The sequence below is a fragment of the Eimeria tenella genome, genomic scaffold (genome assembly GCF_000499545.2).
Source record: "Eimeria tenella Houghton genomic scaffold, Eth_scaff76, whole genome shotgun sequence".
Lineage (NCBI taxonomy): Eukaryota > Apicomplexa > Conoidasida > Eucoccidiorida > Eimeriidae > Eimeria > Eimeria tenella.
Genome location: NW_013545877.1, coordinates 22,449 through 35,534, shown reverse-complemented (window position 1 = coordinate 35,534; position 13,086 = coordinate 22,449). Strand labels below are relative to the sequence as shown.

At 50.9% G+C, this 13,086-nt stretch overlaps 3 protein-coding genes across 3 annotated transcripts; 2 read left to right on the top strand and 1 right to left on the bottom strand.

Moving 5' to 3' along the window:
* Positions 1–3,949: 3,949 nt before the first annotated feature.
* ETH_00020250 (p97 protein, putative) lies at positions 3,950–6,355 on the top strand (the record flags this gene model as incomplete). The annotated part of the gene is made up of 1 exon (XM_013380626.1): positions 3,950–6,355. One exon carries the CDS (start codon positions 3,950–3,952, stop codon positions 6,353–6,355), a length of 2,406 nt encoding a protein of 801 aa, XP_013236080.1.
* A 2,011-nt stretch (positions 6,356–8,366) lies between these two features.
* On the top strand, positions 8,367–9,868 carry ETH_00020245 (uncharacterized protein; the record flags this gene model as incomplete). The annotated part of the gene is made up of 3 exons (XM_013380625.1): positions 8,367–8,992; positions 9,347–9,589; positions 9,772–9,868. The coding sequence occupies 3 exons, from the start codon at positions 8,367–8,369 to the stop codon at positions 9,866–9,868; spliced, it is 966 nt and encodes a 321-aa protein (XP_013236079.1).
* Positions 9,869–10,720: 852 nt separating this feature from the next.
* On the bottom strand, positions 10,721–11,866 carry ETH_00020240 (uncharacterized protein; the record flags this gene model as incomplete). Its single annotated transcript, XM_013380624.1, has 4 exons — positions 10,721–11,022; positions 11,215–11,433; positions 11,569–11,640; positions 11,800–11,866. The coding sequence occupies 4 exons, from the start codon at positions 11,864–11,866 to the stop codon at positions 10,721–10,723; spliced, it is 660 nt and encodes a 219-aa protein (XP_013236078.1).
* Positions 11,867–13,086: the final 1,220 nt, after the last annotated feature.

Genomic DNA, 13,086 nt, shown 5'->3' with positions numbered 1-13,086 from the left:
AGCAGACTCCGCACGCGTTCTGGTGCGCGGAGTGTGAGAAGCCGCCAAGGCCCGTGAATTGATTCTCAGTATAACCCGATTCCCGTTGATAATACAATACAGAAGCTGCACATTGTTGTTGGGTACAGCAGCACAAGAATAACGCAGGGAGAGTTGGCGCGCTACGCGTTTACGTTTGAGCATTTGCTGCAGTTCACCGGCATGGTTAACGGTGTAGTGCTCCTTGTCAGGAGGAAGATGTGGAAATTTAACACATCTTAAACCCCTGTGCCTTTGTGGTACTTTGCTAAGCATTAAAAATAAGGAATTGAGTACTCGGCTCCTGAAAGAAAGTCGTAGGCTCTGCATTGACAGTGGCTATATTCCATGGAATATTTCGTAAATTAAGTCTCGGCAAAGCTGCATTCTCCTTCAGTGCGCAGGTGATGGAAGTTATCGCTACTGTCGTATACGAGAGAAACGCTGCATCATGCCTTAAAAAGTGTTGGTGTCGAAGAGACTATTCGAAATACCCCATGAGCTACGACGACAAGTGAATGCGGTTGCAGGAGTTACTGTTGTAGCTGCAACAGAATGGAGAATATATGTTGCAGTTGTTTAAACGATTCATTAAAATAGCGGAGGGCTCGTGCCGCTAACATAAGCGCACTCGCCACTGGACCTGTGAACGCGTTAGCAGACATACGAAGCCAGAATGTGAGAAAGATAACTAAACCGAAGCCACGAAAACGAGAATCAGAGGAGCCTGGGGAAAAATAAAGCGTACATTGAGATGCAGTATACATCAGTCTGCAGCACTTTGGTGGCTAGCAGCGTAGGAGGTGTAATGACGGAAGCTACAATCAGACAAAAGCTCAAACATGCACGGAAAAAGCCGCTCAAATCACCTTTTCGGAGGGAACGAGCAAAAGGCTGAAAGCTGAAGCACTAAAGGGACTGCATATAATGAGGGACGAGCTTATTTCATCTAGCGGTGGCGGGCACGTTTTTGATGCTGAGCCAAACGTGGCTGTCCATTCTCACTTGACGCCACACCGTTTGCAGTCAGTGTACGTCCTCTTTTCGCACTTCAATCAGCGAGTGTTTGCTTGATTAACGTGACTCTGTGCGCGCTCACAGAGTCGCCAGAACAGTTTGGACAATGAGGGCATAGGGAGAGTGCTGGCTAGCTCATCCCGAGAGGTTACACGCTATCGGTACCTAAGTTCATGAAATGTGCTGATGGGTCCGAGGGAACTTGAATTCCGGAGCAGCCCTAAGAATGCAGTTAGCTAAGTATAATTTGGTTCCTACGTGCCTATTTATACTTCACTCTACGTTTGTCTATTCATACTTAACAATGAGCAGTAAAGACGCATTTAATGCATTTTAGATGTCGAAATATCCTAACAAACCCAGAAGCGACGCGTCTGCTTCTTCCTGCATGAGCGTGGTGAGCAACCCAGCTCCAGCTGCTGTTGACAGCCCCAAATCGCAGGCCTACTTTCAACGCACACTGGGTCTGACGGCCCAACGATCAAGTTTCTCTGAATGGTGGTTACTTCTGGTTATAACTTCAATCTAGATACTGCGAATTTTGAGACCCAGAAGACCATTTCTGCGCCGCATTGTGGTGCTACGCGCTAAACTAGGGCAGCAACGCCATTTCACATTTAGCGACGAACGGGGGTGGTACTCAGTTCTTTCATATCTAAAACTTGACTTGATAATGTATGAAGTGCAAGTTTTGTTGGAGGTGGGGTAGTGCTGTCATAAACTGCTAGGCTTAGGAGATATGCGTAAGGGCCTAGCAGAGCTACGTGCATTATAAGAAAGATGATATATGGCATGTAGCATTCAAATATGGAAGGCGTCACGAATGCTCAGCAGGCCTTGTGCGCGCTTCGGGGCAACCTATAGGGTCCTGCATGACCACTGCACGTTCGTGCGGGGCCTGAGGCCTGAAACGTTGCTGGAAAGCACGTAAGCCACCGTATAGAAATAGGAATACAATGAGGTGGTTGGGTGGCGAGTTGAAAGGCACCATGTCTCATTAGGAACGGGAGTACATTTCTTCCTAGGCAGCTAAACTCCATGACTAGGCTGTCCCAGAATACTTTCTGTGTCCCGCTATAATGAATTGAGTATAGGCTGGTTCATGAACGATAGGTAGAAGCGCTAAAACTTCTCTACACAAACAACAAAATATCTCATATACTGCAATATTTTGTGTACGTAGTAGCGTGCACAGTTTTCTCAGATATGGCGCGTTGAGGAGTTTCCGCAACCTCAGTGCACAGGCTCTCCTAAACCGGTAAACCTGTGGCAGGGCATAAAGGGCTCATCACTAAAACAAACAAAATCACTTCACAAGCGTGACTGGCACCCAACAGGCCCGCATGGTCCCTGGTCGTGTATCTTGTGCTATAGCTACTTTGGGCGTCATCTCCCCGACATGACCCAGAACAGCAGTACTTCGTGCCAGAAATAAAGTGCCTGATTATTCATTAGGCAATCTATTGCTCTCATGAAATACTTGAAGACCAGGCTCTCCACCAGTATTCCAAGGAAGCCACTCGTGTGTGTGACAGCAACGTAGAGGGAGCAGTTAAGGGATTTAACTGGACCCGTATGTGGAGTTAGAAACTAGGGCACTGAATACACACCAAGATGGATTCTTCAGAAAGAGCAATTCCTTAAATAATTAAGGTGAATTAGCAGCGGAGCACTACATACAACGGCGTATCTTAAGGATATCCAATGTAATATACATTCCTCTCAAATCGTGGCACTGGTCGCACAAGGAACACCAGCATACCACTGACCACTTTGCAAAACAGTTTCCAAATCTGCGCATATTGCTTCCATGCATGAAGGACAGTAGCGCAGTGCTACTCCAAATCTAGTCCCCCTCTCAGAAACACTGCACGGTTAGCTTGGGCTTTGAGTCTTTGTTGTCTGTAGCCATCGTGTTCCCTTTGTGTGCATAGTTTAGATATCCTCGTGTAGTTCAGACACCACCTGAGGCGGAAGTCACGCTCAAATTTGGAGTGGAACCTATGAGCATCCGTGGCCCCGTACAGGCCTTCCACCCCACCTGTGTGACAACTAAACCATAACAGCTAGATAATTCACGATTGTGCACTCCACGTGGGTTTATTCGCATAGTTAACACCAAATGAATGATTAATCGCATGAGCTTTTCCCGTGTAAGTCTGTCCTCCAGTTGCCGTTGCTGCATGCCTCTGGCCGCTGCAGCTGCAGGCGGGGCCACTGCCACCGTCCCCTAGACGAGGGCAGGCTGTCAGTTGCAACTGCCAAACGCAGCTGCTGTCAGCAAGCAATGGCTGTCAGGTGATTGGCAGAAGGTCACCCAAATATTTGAGTTTACCGCTTACGCAAACATTTCAGTCTCGTCGGTGCTGGAGTTCTCCGTTTCCAACTTCAGTGCCTCGCTCAGTTAAGCCGTGGCCACTGCGTCTTTTGTCGGCCACCTAGCTGAGGTGTCTGGTGGCTGTCAGGCCTTATATGACTTGATTTTCCGAGAGATTACTTTGAGTTTTCAGTGTGACCCACCTTCAAGCCAGAGTACCTCGTCTTTTTGAGTCGTTCTACTCGTACATTGCCCCGGTCACCGACTGGATGCCACACGCTTGCCACGACCACGTGGGCTTCTTGCGTGATTCTTTGCTGATCAATTATCTTTTTGTGTTGCTAAAAATATTTGGGTTATTCTGAAAATTCATTAAAGGAATCGTGTCTCTTATAGGAACAGCATCAATCAACCCTGGATGTGGCAGTGGTAGCTACAGTTGTTACAACCTTCACCACTGACCACAGCAACCCGTATCTGTGTGCACATTTTAGATCGTTGTTTTACAGGGCGCTTGCCGCGACTGTTCAGCTCGTTTTGTGAGTCAGGCCTGCATTACGCAGTACGCTCACTGACAGGATGGACGTGGAGGCAAAAATGGCCGAATCCAAACCGCGAAACTCTGAACAGGCAGCAGCCACACTAAGGGCATGGCGTGCTTGGCGCTCAAAACACAGAATGCCTTTGGAGGAGGCTCTGAAGAACCCCGAGGCATGGCGTCTCTACAGAGAAATGCTGCAGCACAACGGGACAGCAAAGCCCGACATCAGCACCTACGAAGAATGGCTTGAAAGCACTAAATGCACTCAGCGCTGGGTAGAGTGGAAACGCTGCCATCCAAAGCCACTGCGTGAAGTGTTATCAGATCCCGAAGGCTGGGAGCTGTTTTGTGCGATGAAACGAGAAAAAGGTATCACGATCCCTTCAACATACGAAGAGTGGCTACAGCACCAAGACCAACGGCGAAGCACGGCATATGAGTCGTGGGTACAGTGGCGCCGGCAGCACCCAGGTCCGCTGACCGAAGTGCTAGCAGACCCGGAAGGGTGGGCTCTGTACAAAGCGAAACGCGCGTCACAAGATGCCAAACTTCCTGAAACACATGAAGAATGGTGCCGGGACCCCAACACCATCAAAGCAATGGCGATGGAGTCCTGGACTACGTGGAGGCGGGCACATCCTGGTGCACTCCGGAAGGTGTTGGCGGACCCCGAAGGCTACCAGCTATACAAGCGCATGCTGGAGTCGTCAGGGAAATACGCAGACCCGACATACGAGGAGTGGAGGGACCGGAAGGCGAATTCATCTTGGCATGCATGGCGCTCCGAACATCCGGGCCCTCTAGTTCGTGTGCTCGCTGACCCTAAGGGCTGGCAGCTGTACAGAAATGATTTGGAACAGCAACAGCAGAAAAATGGCGTCACGGATGAGATCCCGAAGACCTACAAAGACTGGGCAAGGCTTCAACAACAGCAACGCAGCGCAGGTAAAAAAGACAAACTCGCCGGCGGTAGCGAGTCTGAAACTCGAAAAAGCAGCGGCACATCAAAGGGAAAAGCAACCAACACGGGCCAACAAAAGGGTAAGCAACAAAGCGCTGCCATGGAGGCTTGGCTATCTTGGCTTGGTGCACAGCCTTCTGCGAACCTGACAGAACTGTTGCAGAGCCCTGTGGGCTGGGAATTATATAGAGCTGCCATGAGCAAGCCCAAAAGGCCTCTTCCTGAAACATATGAGGGATTCAAGGCTCTTGAGCAGGCAACCAAAGCATGGTCGGCGTGGCGTGAGGAACACCATGGCAACCCTGTCACTGTGTTGAAGGACGCGGAGGGATGGAAGCTTTACTGCTCCCTCATGCGTGCCAGGGGAGTGGAGATACCAGCCACATACGCAGAGTGGTTACTGATGCCGCAGCAGCGCGCAATCGTTGCAGCAACAGAATGGGTCCAGTTTAGGGAGCAACGAGCTCAACAGCCGCTGATGCAATTGCTCGGCTCTGATGAAACAGCCTGGAAACTGTTCTGCAACTTCATAGAAGCTATCGGCACGTCTCTGCCGGCAACGTTCAAGGAATGGCAATCTGGAGCATCTGAGTCACTGGCAAATGCGCAGGCTGCATGGCGGTCCTCTTCCAGGTCCGCTGCCCCTCGTCGGATTGAGGTATTTGCTCTGAGGCAGGCCATTGCGCAAGTACGGGATGAGGCGTTTCCTGCCACTTATGAGGAGTGGCTGCGCACACCAGGCTCCAAACTACGCAACAATCAAGCTACCTCGTGGAAGTCATGGAGAAGGCGTCACCCAGGGCCCCTGGCAGAAGTCCTTAAGGACCACGAAGGCTGGGACTTGTATGTAAAGAAGCTTCAACTGGGAGGCGCTTCTGTGCCGTTGTCTTATGAAGAGTGGATGGACTCACCACAACGTCGACGCCAGGAAGCAAGCATGAAATGGGCACTCTGGCGGAGAAAAAACAGAGGACCCATGTTGGAAGTGCTGCAGGATCCAGAAGGATGGAAGCTGTACAGTGCTATGAAGGAGGCAACCAGCGGTTCGCCTTGTGAGCAATTCGAGGAATGGCAGAACTCAGTTGGTGCTCGCAAGAAAGCGCTGCGAGAATGGTTGGCGTGGAAGAAGCTACATCCAGGTCCTCGTTACACCATCCTAAGCGATCCACTAGGGTGGCGTCTCTACCGTGCTGCTTTTGCAGGCCAAAAAGCTATTCCAGAAACATACGCAGAGTATATCCAAGCGCGACAGCCTACAATTGCGTGGCTCGCTTGGCGCCGTCAGCATCCAGGTCCACTGCTTACAGTACTGGCCGAGGAAGGCGGGTGGCCGCTGTACAAGGACCACATGCTGGCTACCGGCAAAACCGTCCCTCAGGACTTTGAAGAATGGGCCGAAGCGCACCGAATGGCGACGACTAATGGCAATTCGAAACGCGGGAAACGGTCGGTTTCACCGCGCGGAGAAACCGTCGGACCGCAGCCAGTTACAGTTCAATAATGGCGATGAGGTAGGGAGTTCCTTACGCAGTTCTACGCTTTTGGGTGCGTGTACTGTGGTACTACCGGTATCACATGCACACACGAAGTAGAAAGGATGTCTCGAAGCTTACCCCAAGGGAATCCACCTTGGAAGCGCGTGAAACCAGAGGGCCTCTTTTTTAGGTGTTTAGAGCTCAGAAGCTATAGCTGTTGTTTGCCGTAAAATGGATGAAGGCAATTCACTATGTGCTGTGCAGTTGCTCTTTTGTGTTCTATGCAGTGTAATATATTTGCTGTGCAGTGATGACAGCTCGGCAGGCGTCCTTATCTGTGGCACGTGCACTGTTGTGGTGGCCTGCCAACAAGCTTGTGGTGCGCGCAAAGTTGCCACATCCATTTCGCTTCTTTTCTGCCATAAATGTACACTTTGTTGGACAATGTTGGTTATATTTGTGAGCACGGAATTGCTGCTGTGGAAGCTTCCCGAACTTCCTGGAGGCCATGAGATACTCAGGCTTCTGTGTGCACCGTTTCACCTAGTTTATTTAGTTGCCTCCCGCTGTGTGTATTTCCTGGATGCTTCACGTTGCCGATGGAAAGCCAAAAGCTTCTCGGTACTTATTTGCTTGTGATACTAGTATGTCGAATGGACCCGGTAGGTCCTGTGTACCAAACAGAGTGACAGGAACTAATCAGGTTACTTTTATTGCTCTGAAGACACTGTGGTGCTTCCCATATTGTGCTTTCTATATCCTTCAAATGAGTCACCATCAGCTGTAGGGTTCGGCAGACGCAGCGCTACGAAAGCTCCAGTAGGTTCTGCTGAGGCAAGTTGCTGTGGGACAGGAATTAGAACTTGGGACCCTTAGGGTCAACTAGTGTCGATATACTCTATTTGGAGAGCGAGTGACAGCAAACCAGTGGAGAGCTGAGCATAATGGGTCACTGCGGGAATCCCGGAGCAAATGTTTTCTTTCGCTGCGGCTGTGCAAGCCAATGCCTCTTTTCGGTCATACCTCGTTTCACGCTCGCGGATGCTGCTGCTGCAGTGCCCAGCAGCCTTTTATGAGCAGAAGGGCTACTGATGTGTTCCACTGATGGGCATGTTCCCAGACCCCACGTGCTGCACATACGTGTTCTTCTGCTTTGCCCGTGCACCGTCAATTTCATTTAGACAGCTGTGTGGAAACCTAGTATCATCTTAGGTGCAAGCTCATCCCCCTATTTAGGACTTTACGCACTGTCCTGTGCTCAACTCTGCAACCCATCTACCAACTCAAACACAATGCCGATCAAGGCACTGGTCCCTTGAATCTTATCTCGTATCGAAAGGGAATACAGCGCTGGATCACTTAACAAAAGTGAATTCTAAAACGTTCCTTTATGTGGGAGCGTGTGCAAAAGTCTTTGAATGGGCATCGGCCAAGTTGTGCTCCAGCATAGCATGACCACTGGTCCACACAGAAGAATGCCTCAGTGCAGACTGCTCCACTCAGGTTGTACGAACTCACTGAAAATTTTCTGTTGCATCAACGATTGTCACAGAAAGACTACAATATGGAGAAGCATGCATTTGACTGCCGGTCACTGAATTTCGTGGGCGTCGGCTTCACGCGGAATGGCCATAACGCCTCTGAGCATTCTTCATTGCATCTTTGTCCTTCCAGAAATTCGCTCTTCTTATGCTCTTCGAACCAGCTGGTGTTTTCAGTTTTAGCGTCTACAGCACCATTCGTGGATTTCCTGGAAGAGCGGAAGCACTCCCCATAGTAATTCCGGATGTAGGCCAACCTGGCAAGGCTGGCAAGCTCAGTGGAGGGGTTGAAATAGGAGATGTATGAGGTTACAAGGCCACAGCTGAAGTCTTTAGAAATAGGAAAGCTGCTTGTCATTTTGTGTTGAGCTGTGTTGTCTGCGAGCATCGAGTCTGTGATGCTCCAGTCAGCCATTACTGTGCGGCTTCTCGGTGCACGGTAGAAGCGTGGAATGGATCCCTCCTCACCCCTGCATGCAATCTTTGTAGCACCACGATGGGCATACAGCTCTCGCGTCCACCTACGGGGCCTACAGCCCGTGGAATCCTCACACGTTCTACCTGCGCAAAGGGAGGGTCACAACAAAGTCGACTACTCTTTCCTGCCCCCAGCAGCTCGTCCGTAGATGAACAGTACTACGGCTCGACTGATAGCGTTACCGTGGGCCCGCGAGAAAGGGACACGGCGAGTAGTGCCGGTGCCCTCAAAGCAGTGCTGCTGCCGCCAATAGTACTGGATGATGGGTCTTTTTCTGCGTTCTCGTGCCTCCAACCTGTTCCTATTACTGGCAGCCTGGAGTCAGATGTATGGAAGGATTCCACGCGCGGATTATACCAGAGGCGTCAGCGAGTGACACACTCCCTGCCAGACCGCATCGATGCAGAAGACGGCGAAGGGCGCAGTTCGCTGGAGCTAGCGAGCTCGTCGATCGCTCTCAGCCAACGCCATCCACGCCTTGCTGAACTACGGAGATGTCACACAGATGGTTCGTACTCGTTACAGCAAAACAACCGAGTATCGCCGAAGGACACACCGAAGTCAAGCAATCGCAACAAATTGGACGGGCAGGCCAGAAGGATGTTCTTTGATTTCTATCAGAGGAATATCAAAGAGCTGCGACGGTAGGGCATGCTGCTGCACACTGCAGATACTGGAATCCTTTTACAGGCTTCACAAGTGCGCATTTGATCTGGCGCCGCATACATAATGTTCATAAGCTATGTATGTGTATATCCGTAGATGCAGAACTGCAGGGCCCTAGGAGCATCACCAGTGATAGTTACGTAAGCGCTCAACCAAATATTCATCAACAAGAATGTAGTAGAATACGCGATATTTTGTTGATGAATATTTGATCGGGCGCTTACGTAACTATCACTGGTGAGACTCCTAGGGCCCTAAGAATGTAGTAGAATACGCGATATTTTGGAGTCATGTGTCCCTTATGCCACTTTTGTGTGCAAGCACGTTTGCAGTCAAGAAACAGTACCCGAAGCTACGCCAAGTATTTCAGCTCGTTCAGCTGCAAGTTGTCCAGTGTTCGCATCAGGTGCGTCTTTCGAGACAGTGCAACAGAAGTCGGTACGAGGAAAACCGCATGAGAGTGCAGGTGTACGGCTAGAGGCCGAGGTGGAGGCGGTCGAAGCACTTGATGTATTCAGCCCTGATGAGAGGAACACCCGTATAGATGAGTTCCTCACACTTGTTCAGACAATCCAGTAAGACAGCATACAGCAAACACCAAGCATATTCTGCGAATTCCACAGTAGACGTTGAGCATGGCGATGCTGCTGTTGGAGTCGCGGGGGTGTTGACGACTCATGAGTGCGGTGGGAGCAGCAGTCTGCGTCGACAGCCCCGGAACTTAGCGCAGTCCCACTGCTCTTTTTGCGTTTCGCAGGGCTGAGTATCAGGTAGAACGGCGCCGGATACGTGCTGTCCGAGGCCTACATCGCGCTTTTACATTCGGGGTAGCCGCAAGGGCTCACCAACGATGATCAGTCTTATTGTGCTACTACATACGGGCAACGCATTCAAGCGCCAGCAAGGGCTTGGCCACTTGGGAGACGTAATCCGGCATGGCTGCAGCGCCTTTGCTTGCCACCACCCACCGCCCAAAAAGGCGGGCATATGCGTGCCGGGCTTTAGACCTCGTAGCCACACAGGCTGCAATTCCTGGAATACGAAATCGAGCCCAGGTTTGGAAAACAGGGCCGGCTGGGCATGCATACCGATGTGCGGCCTTAACGCTGCATACGCTCCCGAGTGAGGGCTGGGTATTGACTCATGTTGGGGGCAGCCGCACTCAGAGACGCTTGTAGGGCTGTGCTTTGTGCCCAAGTACTTGACTGCTTGGATATCAACTCGTCTGCACTGCTTAGGCCGCAGTGCCGGCGACTGTGTGGCTAGCCGCAACCGAAGGCAGCAGTGCGTGGATACAATTTGTATCTTGCCTTAGTAATGCAGCGTTACATGGCAGTCGAGGCACAGCTTCCACGTTGCCACAGGCATCGTGCTGACCGTTAATTTTATACGTTTTTACTTCAGTCTAGAGCGTATCACTGCGCAGAAAATTTATCATCTCTCGCAGTCCGCCGCACTTAATCCTGCAGCAATCCGAGAAACGCTTATGTCCTGGAGTGGCGCGCATCACGTGAGATACGCAAAATGCATCGCGAGGTTGACGGAAAGCACAAGTGCCATCCAGCTGACTTTTACTCAGCACGATGCGCAAAGTCCGAGTTGCTGCAAGGCGGAACGTAATTCCTCGGGTCTCGCAGCACTGTCACTGCGTCTTGTTGGGGGCAGTAGTCCCTTGCGCCTGCGGAATTGCCTTCTCTCGATGACGATCACGTCAAGGGACGTGAAGGGACTTCCTGAAATGACAATGCCGATGCATCCGGCCTTGCTGATTGCACTGCTCCACTCCAAGGACGGCGTAAGCACCCATACGCAACTTTGAAGACGCGCACGACAACGCCGCGGACGGTAAAAGCGTAAAAGCCGGTAAAGAGTACCAGCAAAAGGGAAGAGAATGGTGTGAAATCTGCTGGGAACGCAAGGCGGTGGTACCAGCATACGCACAGGATAACGAACACAGTTACCCCTAGGACGATGACAGACCAGTCGCCTTCCTCTGTAGGCCCTCCACCTGCAAAAACACACAAACAAGCATTCCCCGAAGGACAAGAGCATTTAGGGCAAACAAATGTGGCCGCGTTCAGATTCCATCACATCATGCACCCCAGAGATAGGGCATCATAGTGCTTCGCATCTCCCACTCAAGCAGCCGGGTCAGTGAATCCTAGGAAGAAATCACAATTGCGGCCGCTACATAACGTACCAGCATTTGTACAACCAGAAACGCCGCTGCCTCTGCTATGTGGTGGGCGATTAGAAATAACAGCATGGAGAGTCACTGCTGCAGAGTTTTGTGCCTCCGCCGATGCTGTGGTTGCGCAAGATCCTGCCGCAGCTGCTCGCGCGGGCACCCGGAGGTGAGAAGCTAGCGAATCGCTGTCCGCCAGCTCCCGTCCCAAAAAAATAACGCGCACGCTAAGGCCTACAAGGCATACCAACTCGCACGCCACGTCGAGGACTCAACGCCTGAGACGTAGAAAAGTGTGAGGCTACAATCGCTGAACCGTAGGATTCCTTGATAAACTTATGCACTCTATGTTGGGCATCCATAAAATACCTCTGGACATTTCTCCCGCAAAAACGTTATCCTTCACTTCCCGTATGGTGGAATTTGCGTCCAGCAAGGATTCTGAGGAGGCACTTGTAAAACGTATAATCCCCGACTGCGTTTCCTTAAATTGGCGTGCTTCTTAGATATATCGTCTACTTTCAAAAGCTCTTTTGTACACTAGTATAATTGACGAGCAGATTTGGTGAACTGAAACAGGGATGGGTTCTGCTTCCTCACCGGTAAATGTCGCTGGCTCTCCCGTGCAGTTGACCACCCATTTGACACGAACTTTCTCTCCCGCCATTGCGTCACAATCAGACAAATACGCTGCACCGTGTAAGAATCAGCCCGTCTCCAGGCGGCCGCCTCCGATAGTAATGGCGAGCTGAAAGATCCAATGCATAACCTTCTGGGACAGCCGCCGCCGACTGGAGTCGATCGCAGCACGTCGGGCCCGAAGTTTGACGAGTGCTTTCTACATTCCAAAGCTCTTCCTATCATACCGTGGTCTTTACTTCAAGAGTGCTAAGGGCTAAAGGTGCAGACAACTGCTCTGTCCGGGAAAAGCAAGGGGTCGTCTTGGCTGTGCCAAAAACCACCGGAGCATGGCGCCTTGAGACAAGTTACAGCGGAGTCCTACTGTACAGGTAACAATTCCAAGCTTCGCTCGAGCACGACTGAACACGCAGAGGTCTTCGGAAGAGAAATATTGCCTGACAGCTGAGGCCGTTGTGGACCTACACGAGAAAGTAGCTATGGGCATTGAGGCTTCCTCATGTAGTCATTTTATATGCTTACACCTACACCACATGATACTACACAAATAGCTTCGGAGATCTCGAGCATAGTAGTTCGACTACTTGACAGCCCCGCAGGTGCCACATGCAGCGTGCTCCGCTTGACGCTTTTGCAGTTCGCTCAGCAGACTCCCCTTCAGACGTTTCAGAGAACACCATGATACACCGCACCAAATTGAACAGTGCTGGTTTTTTAGTCAAGAGGCGCTTTTATTTGCACCCTTTCTCATGCAGGTGCTAGCGTGTGACCACACACGCTGGAAGTGAGACAGCAGGATGCCTGTAAGTGACCTTACTGGGGAACAGCTTACCTAGCCAATTCCTTAACGCCTGTATAGTTGGTAATTCAGCAACAGCTGCAGCCTGCCCATGCCGCAACTTGCGTAACGAGAGGTTCCATAAGTCGGCACGGACTGACCAGGTGATGGGCAGCACCTATCTATGCGTAATTCCGTGCAAGGCATTTCTTGCCACTGAAACAGAACGCATAGTACATTGTTGTCGTCATATAATGGTGTAGCCCAAGTTGACCCTCTGACGAGCTTGACTTATGGCGTCGGTTCAATTGCAAGGAAGGGGCAGTTGGCAAGTTCCTTTAGTCGGTGACGTTCACCAACTTTGGCACACCTTTAGCCCACATATTCAGTTTATGTGGTGGCCCTACATGTAAAATAGTATCCAGCACCAAGCTCCGCTTCATTCGAGCTTGAAGGGGCGAAGAATGGGC